The sequence below is a fragment of the Petaurus breviceps genome, unplaced genomic scaffold (genome assembly GCF_028583685.1).
Source record: "Petaurus breviceps papuanus isolate PSGF00001 unplaced genomic scaffold, PetGlider_PUasm1.0 126, whole genome shotgun sequence".
Lineage (NCBI taxonomy): Eukaryota > Metazoa > Chordata > Mammalia > Diprotodontia > Petauridae > Petaurus > Petaurus breviceps.
Genome location: NW_027185655.1, coordinates 35,425,555 through 35,442,764, shown reverse-complemented (window position 1 = coordinate 35,442,764; position 17,210 = coordinate 35,425,555). Strand labels below are relative to the sequence as shown.

General features: G+C 39.3%; 2 protein-coding genes across 10 annotated transcripts in view; both read left to right on the top strand.

Annotated features, from left to right (window-relative positions):
* Positions 1 to 12,027, top strand: part of LEF1 (lymphoid enhancer binding factor 1) — a 171,195-nt gene extending 159,168 nt beyond the window's left edge. For all 9 annotated transcript variants that reach the window (XM_069094934.1, XM_069094912.1, XM_069094932.1 and 6 more), the window contains one exon: positions 10,783 to 12,027. In XM_069094934.1, the coding sequence (XP_068951035.1) occupies positions 10,783 to 10,862 (80 nt within the window). In that variant the 3' untranslated portion in view covers positions 10,863 to 12,027. The remainder of the gene's footprint in view (positions 1 to 10,782) is intronic.
* Positions 10,291 to 17,210, top strand: part of PAPSS1 (3'-phosphoadenosine 5'-phosphosulfate synthase 1) — a 524,017-nt gene continuing 517,097 nt past the window's right edge. The window contains exon 1 of the mRNA XM_069094889.1: positions 10,291 to 10,301. The gene's annotated coding sequence lies outside the window, so the exon portion shown is untranslated. The remainder of the gene's footprint in view (positions 10,302 to 17,210) is intronic.

Sequence of the window (17,210 nt, the reverse complement as noted above, 5' to 3'; positions counted from 1 at the left end):
GTACATTTAAAAACATTTTTCAAGGAGGGTTCCATAAGTTCCATAAGTTTCACCAGATAGTCAGAGGTCCAAGACACAAAAACAACTTAGAGCTCCTGGGTTAGATAATTACTAAGGTCCCTTCCAGCTCTAAAAATCTTTTATTTGAGGTAGCAATTTCTGTCTGATGCAATTTACCATGAGAATTGGAATAGAAGGTGTTTCCTTGTAGTATACAACTGTGTTCTAATGTAGCCATATTCACCCACTATAGTGTAGTGAGTGCCCACTCTGGTAAATTTGAAAATGGGTGGCACCATTTATATCTGCTCAGCCTCAACACTAAACTTGCATTTATTTTAAATACACTTTATTGATGCCTTTTTAAAAATTAATAGCATTTTATTTTTTCCAATTATATGTGAAAACAATTTTTAACATTCATTTCCACTAAATTTTGAGTTCCAGATTTTTTTCTCTCCATCCGTCCCCTCCCCTCTTCCTAAAATGGTAAGCAATTTTAAATAGGTTATATATGTGCAGTCATGTAAAACATATTTCCATTATTAGTCACAGTTGTGAAAGAGGAAACAGACCAAAAGGAAACTCATACACGTGAGAATAGTATATTTCAATCTGCATTCAGAGTACATCAGTTCTTTCTTTGATTGCAGATGTTTTCCATCATGAGACCTTTGTAATTGTCTTGGATAGTTGTATTGCTGAGAACTCAGTCATTCACAATTGATTATCATACAATGTTGATGTTACTGTATACTGTGTTTTACTAATTTTGCTCATTTCATTTTTGCATCAGTTCATATAAGTCTTTCCAGGCTTTTCTGAAATCTGCCTGCTGATCATTTCTTATTAACAATAGTATTCCATTACATTCGTATACCACAACTTGTTCAGTCATTCTCCAAGTGATGGGCATCCCCTCAGTTTCAAGTTGTTGCTTTTTTTGCCACCAGAAAAAGAGCTGCTGTAAATATTTTTGTACATGTAGGTCCTTTTCCCTTTCTTATTGTTTCTTTGAGATACAGAATGTCTTTTGTCTTTATAGCATAGTAATTTCTCACTGCCCTCCACAATGAACCGTCTTTTGTCACAAAGAATCAAACTCTCCACGGGCATTTATTAATACCTCATTGACTCCATAGAAAAAGCTAAGGGCCTGAAGTCAAGACCTGAGTGCAAATCCCGTCTCAGACACTTGCTAGCTGGGTCACTTAATTTCTGCCTCCCTCAGTTTCATCATCTGTAAAATGGAGATAAAAATAACACCTACCTTCCAGGGTTGTTGTGAAGATCAAATGAGATCATATTTGTTCAGCGAATAATTAATACAGTGCCCTCGACATATGGTAGATATTTAATAAATATTTCCTTCATTAATTGCCTACTATGTGTCAGCCTTTGTGCTCTCTGCTGGGTGTACAAGAGTTTTAAAAATGAAACAATCCCTGTTTTCTATTAATAGGAAGATTCTCTGATATGATAAAAACAATAGCATTCCAGTGTTTTAGTTAATGTTTATTAAGGAATGTTTAGAATCTCAGTATCTTTCAGGGATTACCAGTTATATTCTAATACAGATATTTGGTTTGGGGTTGTTTTATCTCAGTAACCTAAAGAATGAATGGAGATATGAACTATTTTTTTAAGTTGGAAAGAGTGAGTAAACTCCACATTTAAAAACTGTGTAACTTTATAAATTGGGTTATTTTGTGTTTACAAAGAAAAAATCCAGCTGTTTTTTTAAATGAATTATTTCAGTTTAATGTCTTCAGTTATCTGATATTTAAAAATAGGATTAAAAGTAAAAATCGAGCTGTCATTATTACCTCCTGGTTATTAAAAAGACATACAAGAGAAAAAAATTTTTTTGGCTTCCTAGGCCTTATCTTGGAGATTTGCTAAAGTAAATAAAATTTTTTCAAGGTTTTCTCTCCTTTTTTCTCACCATTTACTAAAAAAAAAAATCCTTTGCTTTTGTTTCTTTCTGGCCCAGAGTTGTAAGTGAGGTATGCCAACAGAACAGAGAATACTCACTGTACCATGCCCTGGGTATGGCCCTTAAGTAGTTTCTACTACTTGTGGCTGAAAAGTAGAGGTGAAAGTTTTTAGGACCCCTTTTTGCATCTGTGATGTCCTGTAGCTCTGAGAATTTTCCTAAAATAGAAATCTGATCTTCAATGCTAACTTAGCCCCACTCTTAGAGGCAAAGACCGTTTTGAAACTACTTTCTGTTGATAAGAGGTAGCATGATGCAAGAGACAGAATACTGGACTTGGAATCAGAGAATTTGGGGTAGCAACCCACATGTGCTGCTACTTATGTGACTTTGTTTACCTCTCTGAGTGTCAACAAGAAGAAGAAGAAGAGTTAGCATTTATGTATCACTTGAAGTTCTAAAAAGCCCTTTACATATGTATGTTAACTCATTTGATCCTCACAACAATCCTGGAAGGTAGACACTCTTATTATCCCCATTTTACAGCCTAGGAAACTTGAAGCAGAGTTTAAGGGCTTTGCCCAGGGTCACAGAGTAAGTGTCTGAGGCCATATTTGAACTCAGACCTTCCTGATTCCACACTCAGAACTCTATCACTTTGACACCGAGCTGCTGGAAGATGACTCTTTAATTGGCCTTGCTCTGGTTCCTTGATTTTGTTCCACAGGCCCCAGGAAGCGTGGTCAGCAGTGCCCAGCCTTGTACAACGAAGCATTAGGGTAGATTCCCTATTAGTGATAGCCTACTGATAAAACAAAAGTCAAGATATAGTTGAAGAAATAGGAAAGAAGCAGTGATAAACTTTATTTATTTATTTATGCTTTATTTATCTCATCCAAAGTTTCTGAAGTCTAATTGACTCCCCAAACCAGTTGTACAATCAAAACAGTATGGCTAGTCTAATGAATACATAATATTGTCCAGATAATTACAAGTTCTCAAAATCAGAGCCTTCTCTTAGGTTGCCTTTTTTTTACTCACTAACTGGTATACAGGGGACATCTCCAGTCATCCTGATCTATATCTTGCCACTGGTCCCAGATGTCTTTGGAGAAGAAAGTGAGACTGGTGACCTTGCATGGTCCTCCCTCTCTTAAATCCAATTCACTTGCATGTCATGGCATCATCCTCCTGATGGCATAGTCCTCTTCAAGAACGAAAGACAAACAGTTAGTGTCTAGGGTAGTGATGTGTTTGATCCTGTCTTTATTAGTTTGGAGGTTCTCTAATGCAAAGATTGAAAGCAACTCATGTAAGAATATAAGAGTTGCATGACCTAATTGATGGAGCCCTGTACTGGGAGTTAAGAGAGGTGCACTCAAATCCTGCCTTGAACATCTATTGTGACCCCCCAGTGCAACTCACTTAACCTCTCCATTTTAGTTTCTTCATCCATGAAATGGGAGTTGGACCCTGTACCTACTAAGTACTTGGGGCTCAAGAGCTATGATCCTATAAGAATCTCACTCAGAGTAGGTCACCAAGATGGTCATCAGTATCTCAACATTCCTGGTGATAGAGCTAGGTGGAATAAGAGAATCCCTGTAGTTAGTGCTCAAGAATTTGTCTTTGGAGCAAAGAAAAATTATACTGGTTGACTTGTGCTTAGCAAAGCATTCTTCTGCCTGTTAAGTAACTACTTCTAAGCTTGAACTGACATCTTGATGCCTTCTGAGAGAGACAGAGAATGGGAAGCAGAATGCTGCCTCCCTCCTTTTTATCTGCTGTTGAGCTTTAAATCTAGACTTAAGCTTCCATTTCTTGCGAAGATTTTCTTTAGTATTGCTTGAAAAGCCCCATTTCCCTCTTGGGGGCCTCTCTCTGACTCTTCTCTTATTTGAGACTTTCAGAATTTATTCTGAACATTTTTAAATTATTGATTGGCAATGGTATTCATTTTCCATCTATTATTAGAAGTTCTGTCATACAAATTTCCTGCATCTCACTGATTAAAATCAAGACTTATTAACCAGGGGTAGGGTGGTACAAAGCAAAAATCAGTGATCTTAGAAATACAAGAACTCATTTCAAATTCCAGGTCTGTCACTTAGCTCCCTGTATGACTCAGACAAGTCAGTTTCTGTGTGCCTCCTTTTCTTCTGTTGGACTGAGTGACCTCGAAGATCCCTTAAAGTTCTCTATGACCCCATGAAAAGGTTGCACTCAAGGCAACCCTTGATCTTAAGTACAAAATGAAGATATTCAGAGATATTAAAAAAAATGGGGCTATTTGTTTTAAAGGGGGAATTAAGAGATGCATCTGTCTTCTCAACCCACTTTTAAAGGAGTTTATCTTTAGTGTTAGAAAAGTCATAGCGAATAGAGAGAAAGGGGGAACGAATAAAGATTTGAAAATTCTGTATGTGGTATATTAGATTCATTTTGTTCTTTATAATCATTGAACACTTTGATTTACTTGAAGGGAGTTTTGGAAAAATCTGTTTTTCCATAAATTGTCCTATGGGAGTCACTTTCTATGGGAGTGGTTTCTTGACCAGTCTTGTCTTTGAGAAGGTTGTGTGAATCCCTCCAGGGATATTAATTCAATGTGCTTGTTCTACATGGGTATTATGTGTACACTCATAAAGGGGACAACAAAGGAACATCAACAGAAAAGAAAAACCCAAAACAAAGGACATAGGACAAAAATAGAAGCACCTGGAATTTTTTTTTATTAATTGCTACAGGGTAACCCCAGGGAGAAACAGCCCTGATTTGTTGGAAGTCAAGTGTGCAAATGAGCTCATTTTCATTTATTGTGCATTCTGTGATGCTGGCTATGAAAATCTTCTTGAACAAAGGTGGAAGCCAATTTCTTGACAGCCTCAATAAACACAAAAGTTTAAGATGAGGCAAAGAACCAGTGATAGCTTGAAACCCCCTTCCCTCTCTCTTCCTTCTGCTCTCTGTCTCCCCAGCACCCCCACTCACTTCCCCCATGCTGGGAATCTTCACTTTACATTAGGGCTTTGTGGTTGGTGTGCCAGACCATGGGTATTGGGGGTGGAGGCTAACACAGCTGTATAAACAAGACTGGGTTATGGCCATCCATAACCACACATTATCATTTTAACTTGTTTTTTTTCTGAAATGCTTAGTAATGCCTCATTCCAAGGCACAGGGACTAGATTTCTAAAGTTATATTTTTTAATCTTAGAGAAGAAATAAATTTCCAATTTAGGTTTGTGTACCTTTCATTATCCTTCCTTCCCAATGAGTTAATAAGTCATTGTTTCCCATGGTCTGAGGGCTCCATTAGAGAAGTGACAAAAGGATTTATGTTCAGTAGAGTGACCCTGTGTAAGAGAACAACAGTTTGAACCTTGTAGGAAAAAAGTGTGACTTATCCTCAGACTAAACCCCTGAAAGACAGGAATCTCTGTATAGGCATGGCATTTTGCAGCGGAGTGGTTCACACCCCAAAATGAAATCACAGGTTTGGGAGTGTTTTTGTCAGTTTTCCCCAGGGCAGTGAAATTTCAAGCATTGGCACAAGGTGTGTGGTGTGGTATAAAGCAATTTCTGCAATTAAAATCTGTGTCTCTTTTCACCTCTCATAAATCCCGCTCTAATCTTTCTCTCCTCCCCTCCAATTTTCATGTCAGAACTAAAACCGTTTTTTTTTTCTTTTTTTTTTCTTGGTGGTTGTTTCTGGAGTGGTATCGTGGGAAGAGGGAGGACCCTCCACCTCCCTTCTTCTCTTTCCTAGCACCAAATCTCAACCAAGGGAGTATTCTTTCTCTCCTCTTTGCAGGCAATAACTTGGTCATCTTGTACCTGGGTCTTGAAAAATACACTGCACCAGGCAAAGGGACTGAACATTGGGGGCTGGTGTCTATATACACTTCACTTCCTAAACACATCCCCTCCTCCTCCACCCAACCATCCTATGTACTTTGTTTTGTCCTCTCTACTTGGGGTCTGCCTAGGAGAAGACTATGGAACTCTAAGGAAATATGTCAACACCTTGCTTTTAATTCATTTCATGTTTGAACCAATAAGCAAGCATCTTCTCTCTCTCTGTCTCTGTGTGTGTGTCTGTCTCTCTGTCTCTCTCTCTCCACCCCCCACTCACACACACACACACACACACACACACACACACATACACACATACCCTTTCTCTTTTGCACATGTTTTGAGTCAGGGTCTAAGAGAATCTCTGGCTATAAATTTACAAAAAGTAAGTCTCATTTTTTTAAAAAAAGTATTTATTTTAAAGCATTTATGATCTCTTCCTCCCACTGTCCCTCTGCATTGAACAATCATAAAAGAAATAAAACCCTCATAACAAATATACACAGTCCAACAAAACAAATTGCCACTTTGGCCTTGTCCAGAATGTCTCAATCTGCATTTTAAGGCCATCAGCTTTCTGGCAGGAGGTGAATGGTGCCCTCTGAACTCATTGTTTCTCTTTAAAACATTGATCAAAGTTCTCAAGTCTTTCAAAGTTGTTTTTCTTTATAATGTTGTCATCAAATAAATTGTTATCCTAGCTCTACTTACTCCCCTCGGTATTAGATCCCAGCATTCTAACATCGAAATCTGTTACTTACAGAAAAAACTTTCCCTTGGCTCCGTCCCTGCCTCCTCTCTTCGCCCCCACCTCTTCCCTACCTTGTGAATTAGCTACTCCCAACAGGTAATTTTTCCAGCCCCCATTGCAGATCACACTTGACTTACTGGGATAGTTTGAAAAGTTCATAGTTTGATCCTTGAGTACTTCATGTGGATCATTTACATTTTCTTTTAGTAGCAACTGTTTAGAGGGCACCCCCCTCCCCACTCAGATATCCAATACAAATGGCACAGACAGTGGCTCTCACTGTGGATCAAGCCCAAGACTTAACATATGTAAAATGTGGCTCGCAGCACTTTCTTTGAAGCCTAACCACAGCCATGGAGCTGTAATTGCAGCCTTTGATTGCGCCGGCTTCACTTGTGGATTGGGCTTTGCTAGGGCATGCCTGGCTTGGCAAGGCTTCAGCTGCAGCCCCCCAGTGAAGTCTTAGATGTGGGGAGAGTTCCATCTCCTTAGCTCATGCCTGTGGTTTCTTGAAAAGAATCCTGATTTGACCTGTTTAATGTCTGTAAAGCGCACCACAAGGCCCCCATTCCTGATGTTTTAAGGTACGGGATTGGTTTGTCCACAGTGGGAACCCATGAGTTTTGCCCCATAGCTCCTAAGGGGAAAGAATGACTTTAGTTACTGCTTGAGGCAGTTACTCAATTGCCTTCTTTAAAAGAAACCAACAGAACAAAAAAAACCAAAAAAAACAAAACCAGCAAATCCCTTGGGAGATCGGTCCCAGTGGTGTTAAGTTGCTTAGTGGTGGGCAGTTGTCCAGTGAGCTCACACAGCAAACTTAAACCAGGATTAGTATGAAAAAGAAACATGATTTGGCTGAGTGTATTTAGAAAATTCCTCTCCTAAGTCCTGTTCGGATGCTGAGAAACTTACTCTGTGTGGGTATGTGGAGGGGGGAGGGGAGCAATGAAGAATGTGAGATAAAACTTTTGTTTTTTAGCTTTATCATAGGGCAAGTCGACTCCATAATCATTCTGTATTTATGGTAAGCTAGTAGAATTTTAATCACCCCATCAACAAACCTAAAACCAAGCCTATTTATTGAGCACCTAAAAAAGATATATATTAGGATGTACTGGGCTAGAGGGGTGGAGGGAGAAAGGAAGCCTTTAGGCAGGGCAGCGAAGAGTGCTGTGAGGGCGTGGGCATATGCATTGCATTTTTATTCTGGCTTAGGAGAAGTAAAGGTCTTGTTTAAGAGTGAAGCCTAGAGCAAGGCCATGGAAGTTATCTTAACCTTCTGACTTCAAAGGGGTGCTTGCTGGTAAGAGATGGGAGTGAGGAAAAGCCGCAACAGAAGAACGCTTCATTTCCTCCAGAAAATAGACATTTCTGACTTTTAATGGAGAGTCCACTCTGAATCACAGCATTTGTATCAGACTGCTGTTAGCTACTGGCCTGGAGCCCCAAGGCTATTCCTCAACAGGAAGCTGAATGTTTTTATGTAAGACTGAGAGGAAAACCTTCCCAGGAAGAGTGACCTGGACCAAACCTTTGAAAATCTGGGATGAAAAGGCACAAAGTAAATGGAAATCTACGGGGTGCACTCAGCGCCGATCCCGGCTGATCCCGCGCTGTTTGCTTGGACTCTTCCTTTCTCCTTGGAAAGGTAGAGACCTTCATATCCCTTTGATCCCCACGTAACCTGGGTAGGGTACCACTGCAGGAAACTGGGTGGGATGGGATGGGGGTTGAGGACATGAGATCTCCCATCAAGTCGGAAGAGGTCTAATTTTATAAGAAAATAGAAATTGAACGTGCCAATAAAAGGCCTCCTTAATTGAAAACATTACTTTTGTAAATAAACATTTGGTCTTACCTTCACAAAGCACAGATGCGTATTTCATCCCTAGTTTCAGGCTGAGTATTTGGCAGCCACAATTCTGTATGAGACAAGGAACTTTTCTACCTAACTTGAGAGTGCTGTTGCTTTATCTTAGTCAAGTAAGTTCAAATGACCCAGTTCTGATGTTTGATTTCTTTTTGTCTTATTACATATGACACTATCAATGAAAATAATCATTTATGTTGGGAGAGTAGAATTCTAAATCACTCCATCAACAAGTCCTTATTAAGCACTTAAAAAAATCTTATTTAGAGACAACATTGAAGTTTGTCATTTGCTATCTTATTTCAGAAACAATCAAATTAGTGTTCGGTGTTCTTATTTTTATTTCTTCTCCATTATACTTAGTCTTCCAAAACATTCCCAAATAAAAAGCAGATGGAAATCCAAGTCATCTAAGTTTAAGAAATTATTTCATTGTATAGTGGTTCCATCAACTTGAGCCAGTTGGGTGCAAGATTTCTAAAATACTCAGACCTTCTTTTCTTCAAGGTTGTATTTGGAATAATAGATCTATTGTGAGTGTGTTTAGTCATTTCAGTCAAGTCAAACTCTTCTTGACCCCATTTGGGGTCTTCTTGGCAAAGATCCTGGAGTGGTTTGACATTTGCTTCTCCAGCTCATTTGACAGATGAGGAAACTGAGGCAAACAGGGTGAAGTGACTTGCCCAGGGTCACATAGCTAGCATGTGTCTGAGGCCAGATTTGAATTCAGGAGGAAGAGTCTTCCTGACTCCTGGTCTGGCACTCTATCTACCATTTCACTTAGCTATCCCCCTGCCAGCCTAGAGCAGCTGCCTATTCCTAAAGCCATATGGGAAAAAATTCAGAGTATAGTGCTTTCTTCAGCAAAGGTTCTGATGTTTGATTTCTTTTTGTCTTATTACATATGACACTATCAATGAAAATAAGTACATTTCTTCTCCCTAATTTACCAAAAGCGATTTCGAGGTCTGCTATATTCTCAGCTTTTCTGATGTTCAAGATTCATCACAATTATCATAAGTATTGTCTACTTTACATATCCATTGAACACTTGCCACGTACATTACAACATGGTTCTAGGTACTTGTGTTGATTGTCCAGAAGACAAGGTTGTTCAGTTAATATTTTTTTCTGGTCCTTGAGAATTTTAGAATTAAAATGGAGAGACCACATGGTCCCCCGGGGTTCTTTTCAGATCTAGGTCTTTGGATCTTAATCCAATGACAGCCTCAGAGATAGTAATAAAGGACCTGGGACTCTTGAGATAAGGGTGTAAACATGTATGGAAAGATGTGGTGATGCTTGGTATTAGGATATTAGCAGTGTGCTGAATAACATACGTGTCCTCTTATAAAGTATAACACCCACAAAATCAGTATGGCCTCCCCAGTTTTTCTTTTCTTTTTCCATTATACACATCTTATAGGTGAGTTTTTTCAATTTAATTGTTATGCAAAATAGGGTCTGAAACTGAGGGTTTTAAGAAAATTTTTATCACAGAATAGTTATTACTGAGAGCACTGGGTTGTCCATAGAGTGCTGTACAACACAATCCTTGAGATCATAAGATTTAGAGAGCTTAGGAGGCTGTGTCTAGTGCAACTTCATTTTATGGATGAGGAAACTCACTTTTGCCACTGTATGGCCGTCCCATCAAGTAGAACCAATCAATTGGGGGCAAGATTTCAAAGACACTCAGACCCTTTTCTCTTCAGGGTTATGACTGGCTCACAGTCAGATGAGGTAGTTAGTGATAAAACTGGAGTTTGAATCCAGTTTTTCTGGTTAAATCTAGTGTTCTTCCTATTCTCTGCTCTAGGAGTTTTACTTCCTAAGGCAGAAATTTGAATTCAAAGTGCTGAGAGTCACATTGTACATGGGGAAATCACATCATTGATTCAGTGCTCAGTTATGGAAGGAAATGTAGTCTTCATTAGAAAGGAATTACTGTTGAGTCATTTTTATTTTCCAAGGTGTTTGTTTTAGGGTTGTTTGTTTTTAAGCCAGTCTAGCTAAATGGCACAACAGATGCAGCTAACTCATTAAAAAGTAAAAATGTGCTTAATTAATCAAGTATGTGGTGGAAGGTGCATGAATCCAAACATTTTGAAAACCCTGATGTTGAAACATTCTAATTGTGTTGCCTGAAGCCAGAGTTCCACTTGGGACTAAACAGTACTAGGGTACAAGCCATCTTTGGGATAACCAAGATGCCTTAATGGACAAAAGAGACACAAAAGGTTTGTGAACGTCTTGCACTGGAGACGTTAAAAAAAAATGAAGGTTTTTTTTAGGGGGGAGGGGGCAGGGAGTTTCATCTATGGATGGTTAGTATTAATAACATTTCATTTGTTCCTTCTTGAGGTGGAAAGCGAAACTCATTCCCGACGTGCAAAGCCAAGGCAGCAACCCCAGGGCCTCTTCTGGAGATGGAAGCCTGTTGAAACTCCAAACATCTCCTCGGTCTGAGCAGTCGACCCCAAAGGAGTCTTGATGTTCACTTGACCCTGTGGTTACTGCTAGAGACATTGAACCATAAGGACAATCACTGCCAAATCCCTCTTAGCTCCTACTGCAAGAACCCAGTCCTGAAAGAAAAGCATAAGAAGATTTTAAAACAACAAACCCCACAAAATTGAAATGCACATGAGAAGGTTTGCAGGCTTTGGGTCAGTTGAGAAGCTTCTCTCCCTTCATCTCTGCCTTGTACTTCCCAGAGCATTTTGCATCTATGTCTGTACCTTTTGGCAAGCAAGGTAACCTGGCCATGTCCGCCTGCCTGCTGCAACAACCTGGAGCCTACAGCCAGCCAGCACTCAATCACCTGCCCATCCCCCCATGAGGAATTTGTGGAAGACCTCTCTCCATCTTTGTTTCAGTCTCCATTGTTTTCTCTCTTCCTTCCTCCCAACCTTCTTATTTAATAACAGTGCAAAAGGATCAATTTTATGTTTGCTTCTTTTTTTTTAAACTTGAATGCTTTTATATTTTTAACTTTTTAGTTTTAATTTCCTTGGTGTATATTTTACTAGCTATATGATCTTTTAAATAAAATTCAAAGATCTGGAAAAGTATGATTAAAAAAAAAAACGAAACTGAAAGAAGTCCAAGAGAAATCTTGTCTGAAAATGTGGCTTCTCTGTGAACGATTTGTAACAAATAGTGGCCTCTCCGTCTTTGTAAGGTGTCATATAGAACTAATTAAGTGTAACCACCAAGTCAACTTGTCAGTAGACATGTCGATCCTGCTTCACTTTAGTCCTCTTTGTAAGCCTAAGCAATACATCCAGCAAATTGGTTTGCAGTGAGTTTTCCCTTTCTTCTTTATCTCTTACCCCCTTCTTCTTGTAAAAAGCCCAGCACTTGAATTGTTATTACTTTAAATGTTCTGTATTTGTATCTGTTTTTATTAGCCGATTAGTGGGATTTTATGCCAGTTGTTGAAATGAGCATTGATGTACCCATTAAAAAAAAACAAAAAACTGCAAGGCACAGCCTTGGCCAAAAACTGTTAACTAAAGTTTTGTCATTCCAGTTTGAGTTAAATGTGCTGAGCATTTTTTTTTTAAAAGAAGCTTTGTAATAAAACAACAAAAAAGTATCACTTCATTAAGAGTGAATTGTCTGATAATTAGTATAGATTTGTTAGGTACCTTTGGAAGTAACTTCCTCCATCCTTCAGTATCTAGACAGGTCTATAAGTCAGCCGTCCCTCTAGCAAGGGTTCTTTTGTTTGCTAAACTTGGTTTTTTGTTTTGGGGTTCGGTTTTTTGTTTTGTTTTTGCAGCTATACTGTACTTAGAAGTACAAATACAGGGTTGCCTCTGGGTGTAATGGAAATCGCTCTGTCTCCCCCTCCTCCTTGCCCACTTAGGCAAATAATCAAATAAAATTTGTGCAGCTTTGCCTTGTCCTGTTTCAGGTGGAGATACACATCCCAATTCCTTGAAGCTTACATCACCTGTCCTTTAATCATTTTCATTGCTCCTCTCTGTACCTTCTCCAATTTCTTCTCATTCAGTTCTAAACTATAATCAAGAGAGAGAGAGAAAAAAAAAAAAAACACCTGACAATTTAGCGCTGGTCTGATGATGGGGCAGTGTCTCTCTCTTTTTTTTTAATTTGTCATTGAACCCACATGACTTACCTGCTTCAACCATTCCAAACTGATTGTCTTTGGAATGTTAATTCACCTTTGGCTTGTTAACTATGCAGCACTGTAAAAATAATGGCTTAGTAATATGATTCTCTGAAATACCAGGGAAACAAAACCCTCTGGGAAGTTATCAATCTAGCTTTCGGTGTCTTACGTACATAGGATCATAAACACACAGCTGGAAGGAACCCCCCCGAAGCCATCTTAGTCCCAACTTCATTTAATAGATGAGGAAACTCGGGTCCAATAATCTTAAGTAAATGACTTGACCAAGGTCATACCGTTTAGCATCAGAGGCAGAATTTAACTCCTTTTCTATGACTCTAAAATCAGTACTCCTTGCTCTGCTCCAAGGTAGAAATCTATTATAAGCTTGTTGACTGATGCATAGATTGTCCTACATTCTGGGTGGAAAACCATTCAAATAAAAACTTCATCATTTTGGGTTTGAGCAAGTTAGAATCTGCAATAGCAAAATCCAGTTCAAAGAGTGACAGAGTGTTTTGTACCCCTCTCTATACATCCTAAGAAAGAAACAACGAAGAAAGAAATAAAAGAGAAATAAAAAGACTTTGATTTCAGCTTGGGTATTTTGCACAGTCACCTTCTCCCATACTCCTCAGGCTTAACTCCCTCTTTTTGTGAGCTATGCTCTCAGGAAAAAAAAAAAATGAGCTCATTGTTGACAAATCCCCACAAAGCCTTTCTTCTTTAGGTGTTACAGGGGAAGTAGAGTAAGGAGTCCTGAAGGTATGAGCTAAAGAGGAACCTGTGGGGAAAACGCCAGGGCTTCTACCTCCTGTTTTTCCTGGTTTGGTCTTGGTCTGTCTTTGACTTTACTTTGTTGTTATCTCTTCAGTAAAGGGTGTGCCTAAGAAAGAGAGGATGGTTTAGTCTGCTGGGAGGCACATGCTAGCAGAGGTTATGGCTGCTATCCCACTCATTACTAAGGGATATTTTTCTCTGTCGCACTGGTTTATTTGGTTGCTAGGAGTGATGCCTTCTGACCTGTTCCATTACTATTAGCTGTTAAGTCCTTTTTCTTTTCCTGAAGGTTTTGATTTGAACCTGGAAATAATCTTAAAGGCTGTGATAGTAAAGGGCCAGTGAGTATTAACTAGATGTCTAGGTCATTCTCATCTTTTAAAGGAAGATAACCACAGATGGGTAGAAAATAGCTGTAACAAAGATGAGAAGATCGGTCGCTGGAGGACATAATTTTGTTTATTGATAAATGTCACATTACTCTTGGGCCAAAGGATAGCAAGTCTGCTGGGGTGTGAGGACAGAGAGCTTAGCAAGATTTATACTGTTTAAGTTCACTTCTGAGAATTCCAAGGTGAATTCTAAAGTTACCTTTGTAAAAGGGTAATGTTTGTTTCAATATTAGAATGATAGTAGGTTTACATATGTGATTCCATTTGATCCTCACAACAAACCTGGGAAGTAAATGCAATTGCCATCTCCACTTTACAGATGGAGAAACTGAGATTGAGAGGTTAAATGATTTGCCCAGGGTCATGAAGCTAGTGTCTAAGGCAGGATTTGAACTTAGATCTTCCTGGTTCGAACACACTCTCAGCTGTATCACATAACTGCCAATTAAAAATTATTTGATTAGGCAGCATAGTACAGTGGAAAGCACTCTGACTGTGAGTCAGAAGACCTGAGTTCAAATTCCTGATCTACCCGTGTGAACTTGGACAATTCACTTAAACTCAGACTGGATAGGCCTTAAGGTCTGACTGACTTTTTCAGTGCCTCCAAGGAAATGGTAGTTTAGAATTCTGCTTTCCCTCAAAAAGGAACAAATTATTTTGCTCAACTCAGTGTGAATTTATGTGGGCCTTGTCTTTTCAGCTACTGACAGTAGGTCCTTTGCTGGTTTCAAGTTCAGGATTCATTATTATATCCCTGAACATATGATTTCATTGATATAGGTTGCCAGTGTAGGTAAGAAATGTTTAACAACCTGTTTGGGGTAAGGGTAGAGAATTACACACCTTTAAATTTAATCTGCATTATATTCTCCATCACTTTCTTAAGTGTAGAGTAGACTTAAGATTAGGGATGGGGAACCTGCAGCCATGTGGCCCTCTAGGCCCTCAGGTGTGGCCCTTTGGATTCTAACTTCACAGAACAAATCCATTTATTAAGGTGATTTGTTTTGTGAAGTTTGGATTCAATTAAAGGGTCAAACTTGAGTGCCTAGAGGGCCACATGTGACCTCAAAGCCAAAGGTTCCCCACTCCTGGTCTAGACAATCAGTAAAATAACTAATCAAACCTGGAGTTGAGGGGGCATAAATACCCTGAAAATTTAACAAACTGACTCACCAGCCAGGTCAAGTTGGCTCCAGCATACCACTGAGTATATAGAAAACTCGGGAGGAAAACCTATCTACTATTGCAGGTTGGCACCTTGTCTGCAACTTCATAGATTTTGGAAGTTTCCGCATGCACTGACTTGCCAGGGTCACACAGATATGTGTTAGAGGTGGCAATGAACTCAGGTCCTTCTGGATTTGACAATAGCCACCATCCTCAAATGTTAATTTCCTTGTTACTTCCCACCCTTTCTGTAAGCAGCGAGAGGGAAGGACTTGAGCTTATGATCGAGACAATCCAACCTCTCCTCTGTAAGGAGGACTGATGTAATATAGCCCAGTGTCTAACTAAGACACACATCAGGAGAGCATCTGGATTTAAAAGGGACATTGTACAGCACATTTTTTAAAAATTTAGTGAAAACTTGCTATTTCTACTTAATGTGTAAAGATTTTTTTGCAAGGTAAGTATCAAAGAATGCATATCATATTTTTCTTATCCTGAGCGTATCAGAGTGGAGGGGGACAGAAGGAGAGAGGACAGAGGAGGCTGGATAAAATAAAATTAAATCTCTAGTAATTGTGAACTAGTAAAAATGTTTAGGATTGGGGCGGCCAGGTGGCTCAGCGAGTAAGAGCACCAGCTCCAGTGTCGGGATGACCTGGATCAAATCTGGGCTCAGATACTCAGCACCACACCCAGAAATAACTGGCCGTGTAACCTTGAGCAAGTTACTTAACCCCGATTGCTTTAAAAAAAAATGTTTAGGATTTTTCTAAGGTGGCTCATAATCCTCATTTTTTATTATATAGGAAACTTACTCCAGAAGGCCAAGTTGGACTGTAAAAAAAGTTTATAATGCTATACAAATTGGTAACCACCCATTGGCAGGAGGTAACCTGGTCTAGTGGATAGAGGGCTAACTCTGGAGTCAGAAATACCTGGACCTAAGTCTTGCCTCTGCTCACAGAAAATAACTGTGAATGTGAGTGAATCACTTGACGTTTGAGTGCCCCCTAAAACTCTTAAGTTATAGAGAAATTGCTGTTAGTGAAGCAGGTTTCCTCACTGTGAGTTCCCTTGATGAAATTGCAAGCCTGAACAAATGTGCCCATAAGGCTCTCTTGCTCTCACATACCCAGATATATGTTTGTATTGTACAGTTGTTTTCAGTCATGTCTGACTCTCCATGATCCCATTTGGAATTTTCTTGGCAAAGATCTTGGGGTGGTTTGCCATTTCCTTCTCAAGCTCATTTTATAGATGAAGAAACTGAGGCAAACAAGGTTAAGTGACTTACCCAGGGTCACACAGCTACTAAGTGTCTGAGGCCAGATTTGAACTCAGGAGGAAAAGCCTGGCACTCTTATCTACTGTGCCACTTACTGTCCCTGTATGTCTGTATACCCATATATAATTATTAATTATATCTGTGATTTCATAGATACAGAAAACTGTCAGTGAGAAAACTCCCTCTGCCATTTGAGGTGGGAACTGGGACATGAAAGTCTCAGAGAATTGTCTGGGGCATTCAAAAGTTCAGTGACTTGCCCAAGGACACAGCTAGGGTAAGTCAGAGCTAGCTCTTGAACCAAATAATCCCTACTCCCAGAAAGGCTCTTTATCCTCTCTGCCACACTGCCTCATCTGTATGTGAAGGTGCAATAAGTTTAGTGGGTTAAAAAAAGTTCCTAAATGTATATGGATAAATATTGGAAGTGATGAAATGATGCGGAACATTTCCTTTTCCTAAAGAAGCAGTTGTAACCATGGTGATCACTACTAAGCCAAACTATTGTGGGTGAGTTTCAGGTGTAAGAGCCCCAAAGTACATACTCACACCAACAGCCTGGTTCAACAGCATTGCTTCAAAGACACTGTAAGATGTGAGCAATCATTTTTAATGCTCAGTATATTAGAGGCTAATTTTATTCTCTGCTCCATTAGGGAAGCAGTGAGGTGTGCCTATGAGGAAAATGTAGGAAGAGTCTGATGTTAGATTAAATAAAAGTAAATGATTCTGTACTGGATGGAATAGAACTGAAGTAGGTATGATTTTTAAAATGTTCAAATAGCATGATTTAGAGCTGCGCTGATAGGATCTGTCAGATTATAGATTAAATGCTGAACAGTTGGTCAATAGCCATTCAAAAGACATTTATTAAATGCCTTCTATGGACCAGGGACTACACTAAGTACCGGGGACACAAAAAGAAGCAAAAGGCAGTCCCTGCCCTCAAGCAGCTGACAGTCTAATGGGGGAAGACAGACCAACAGACAAATATGTTCAGACAAGTTATAGATCAGAT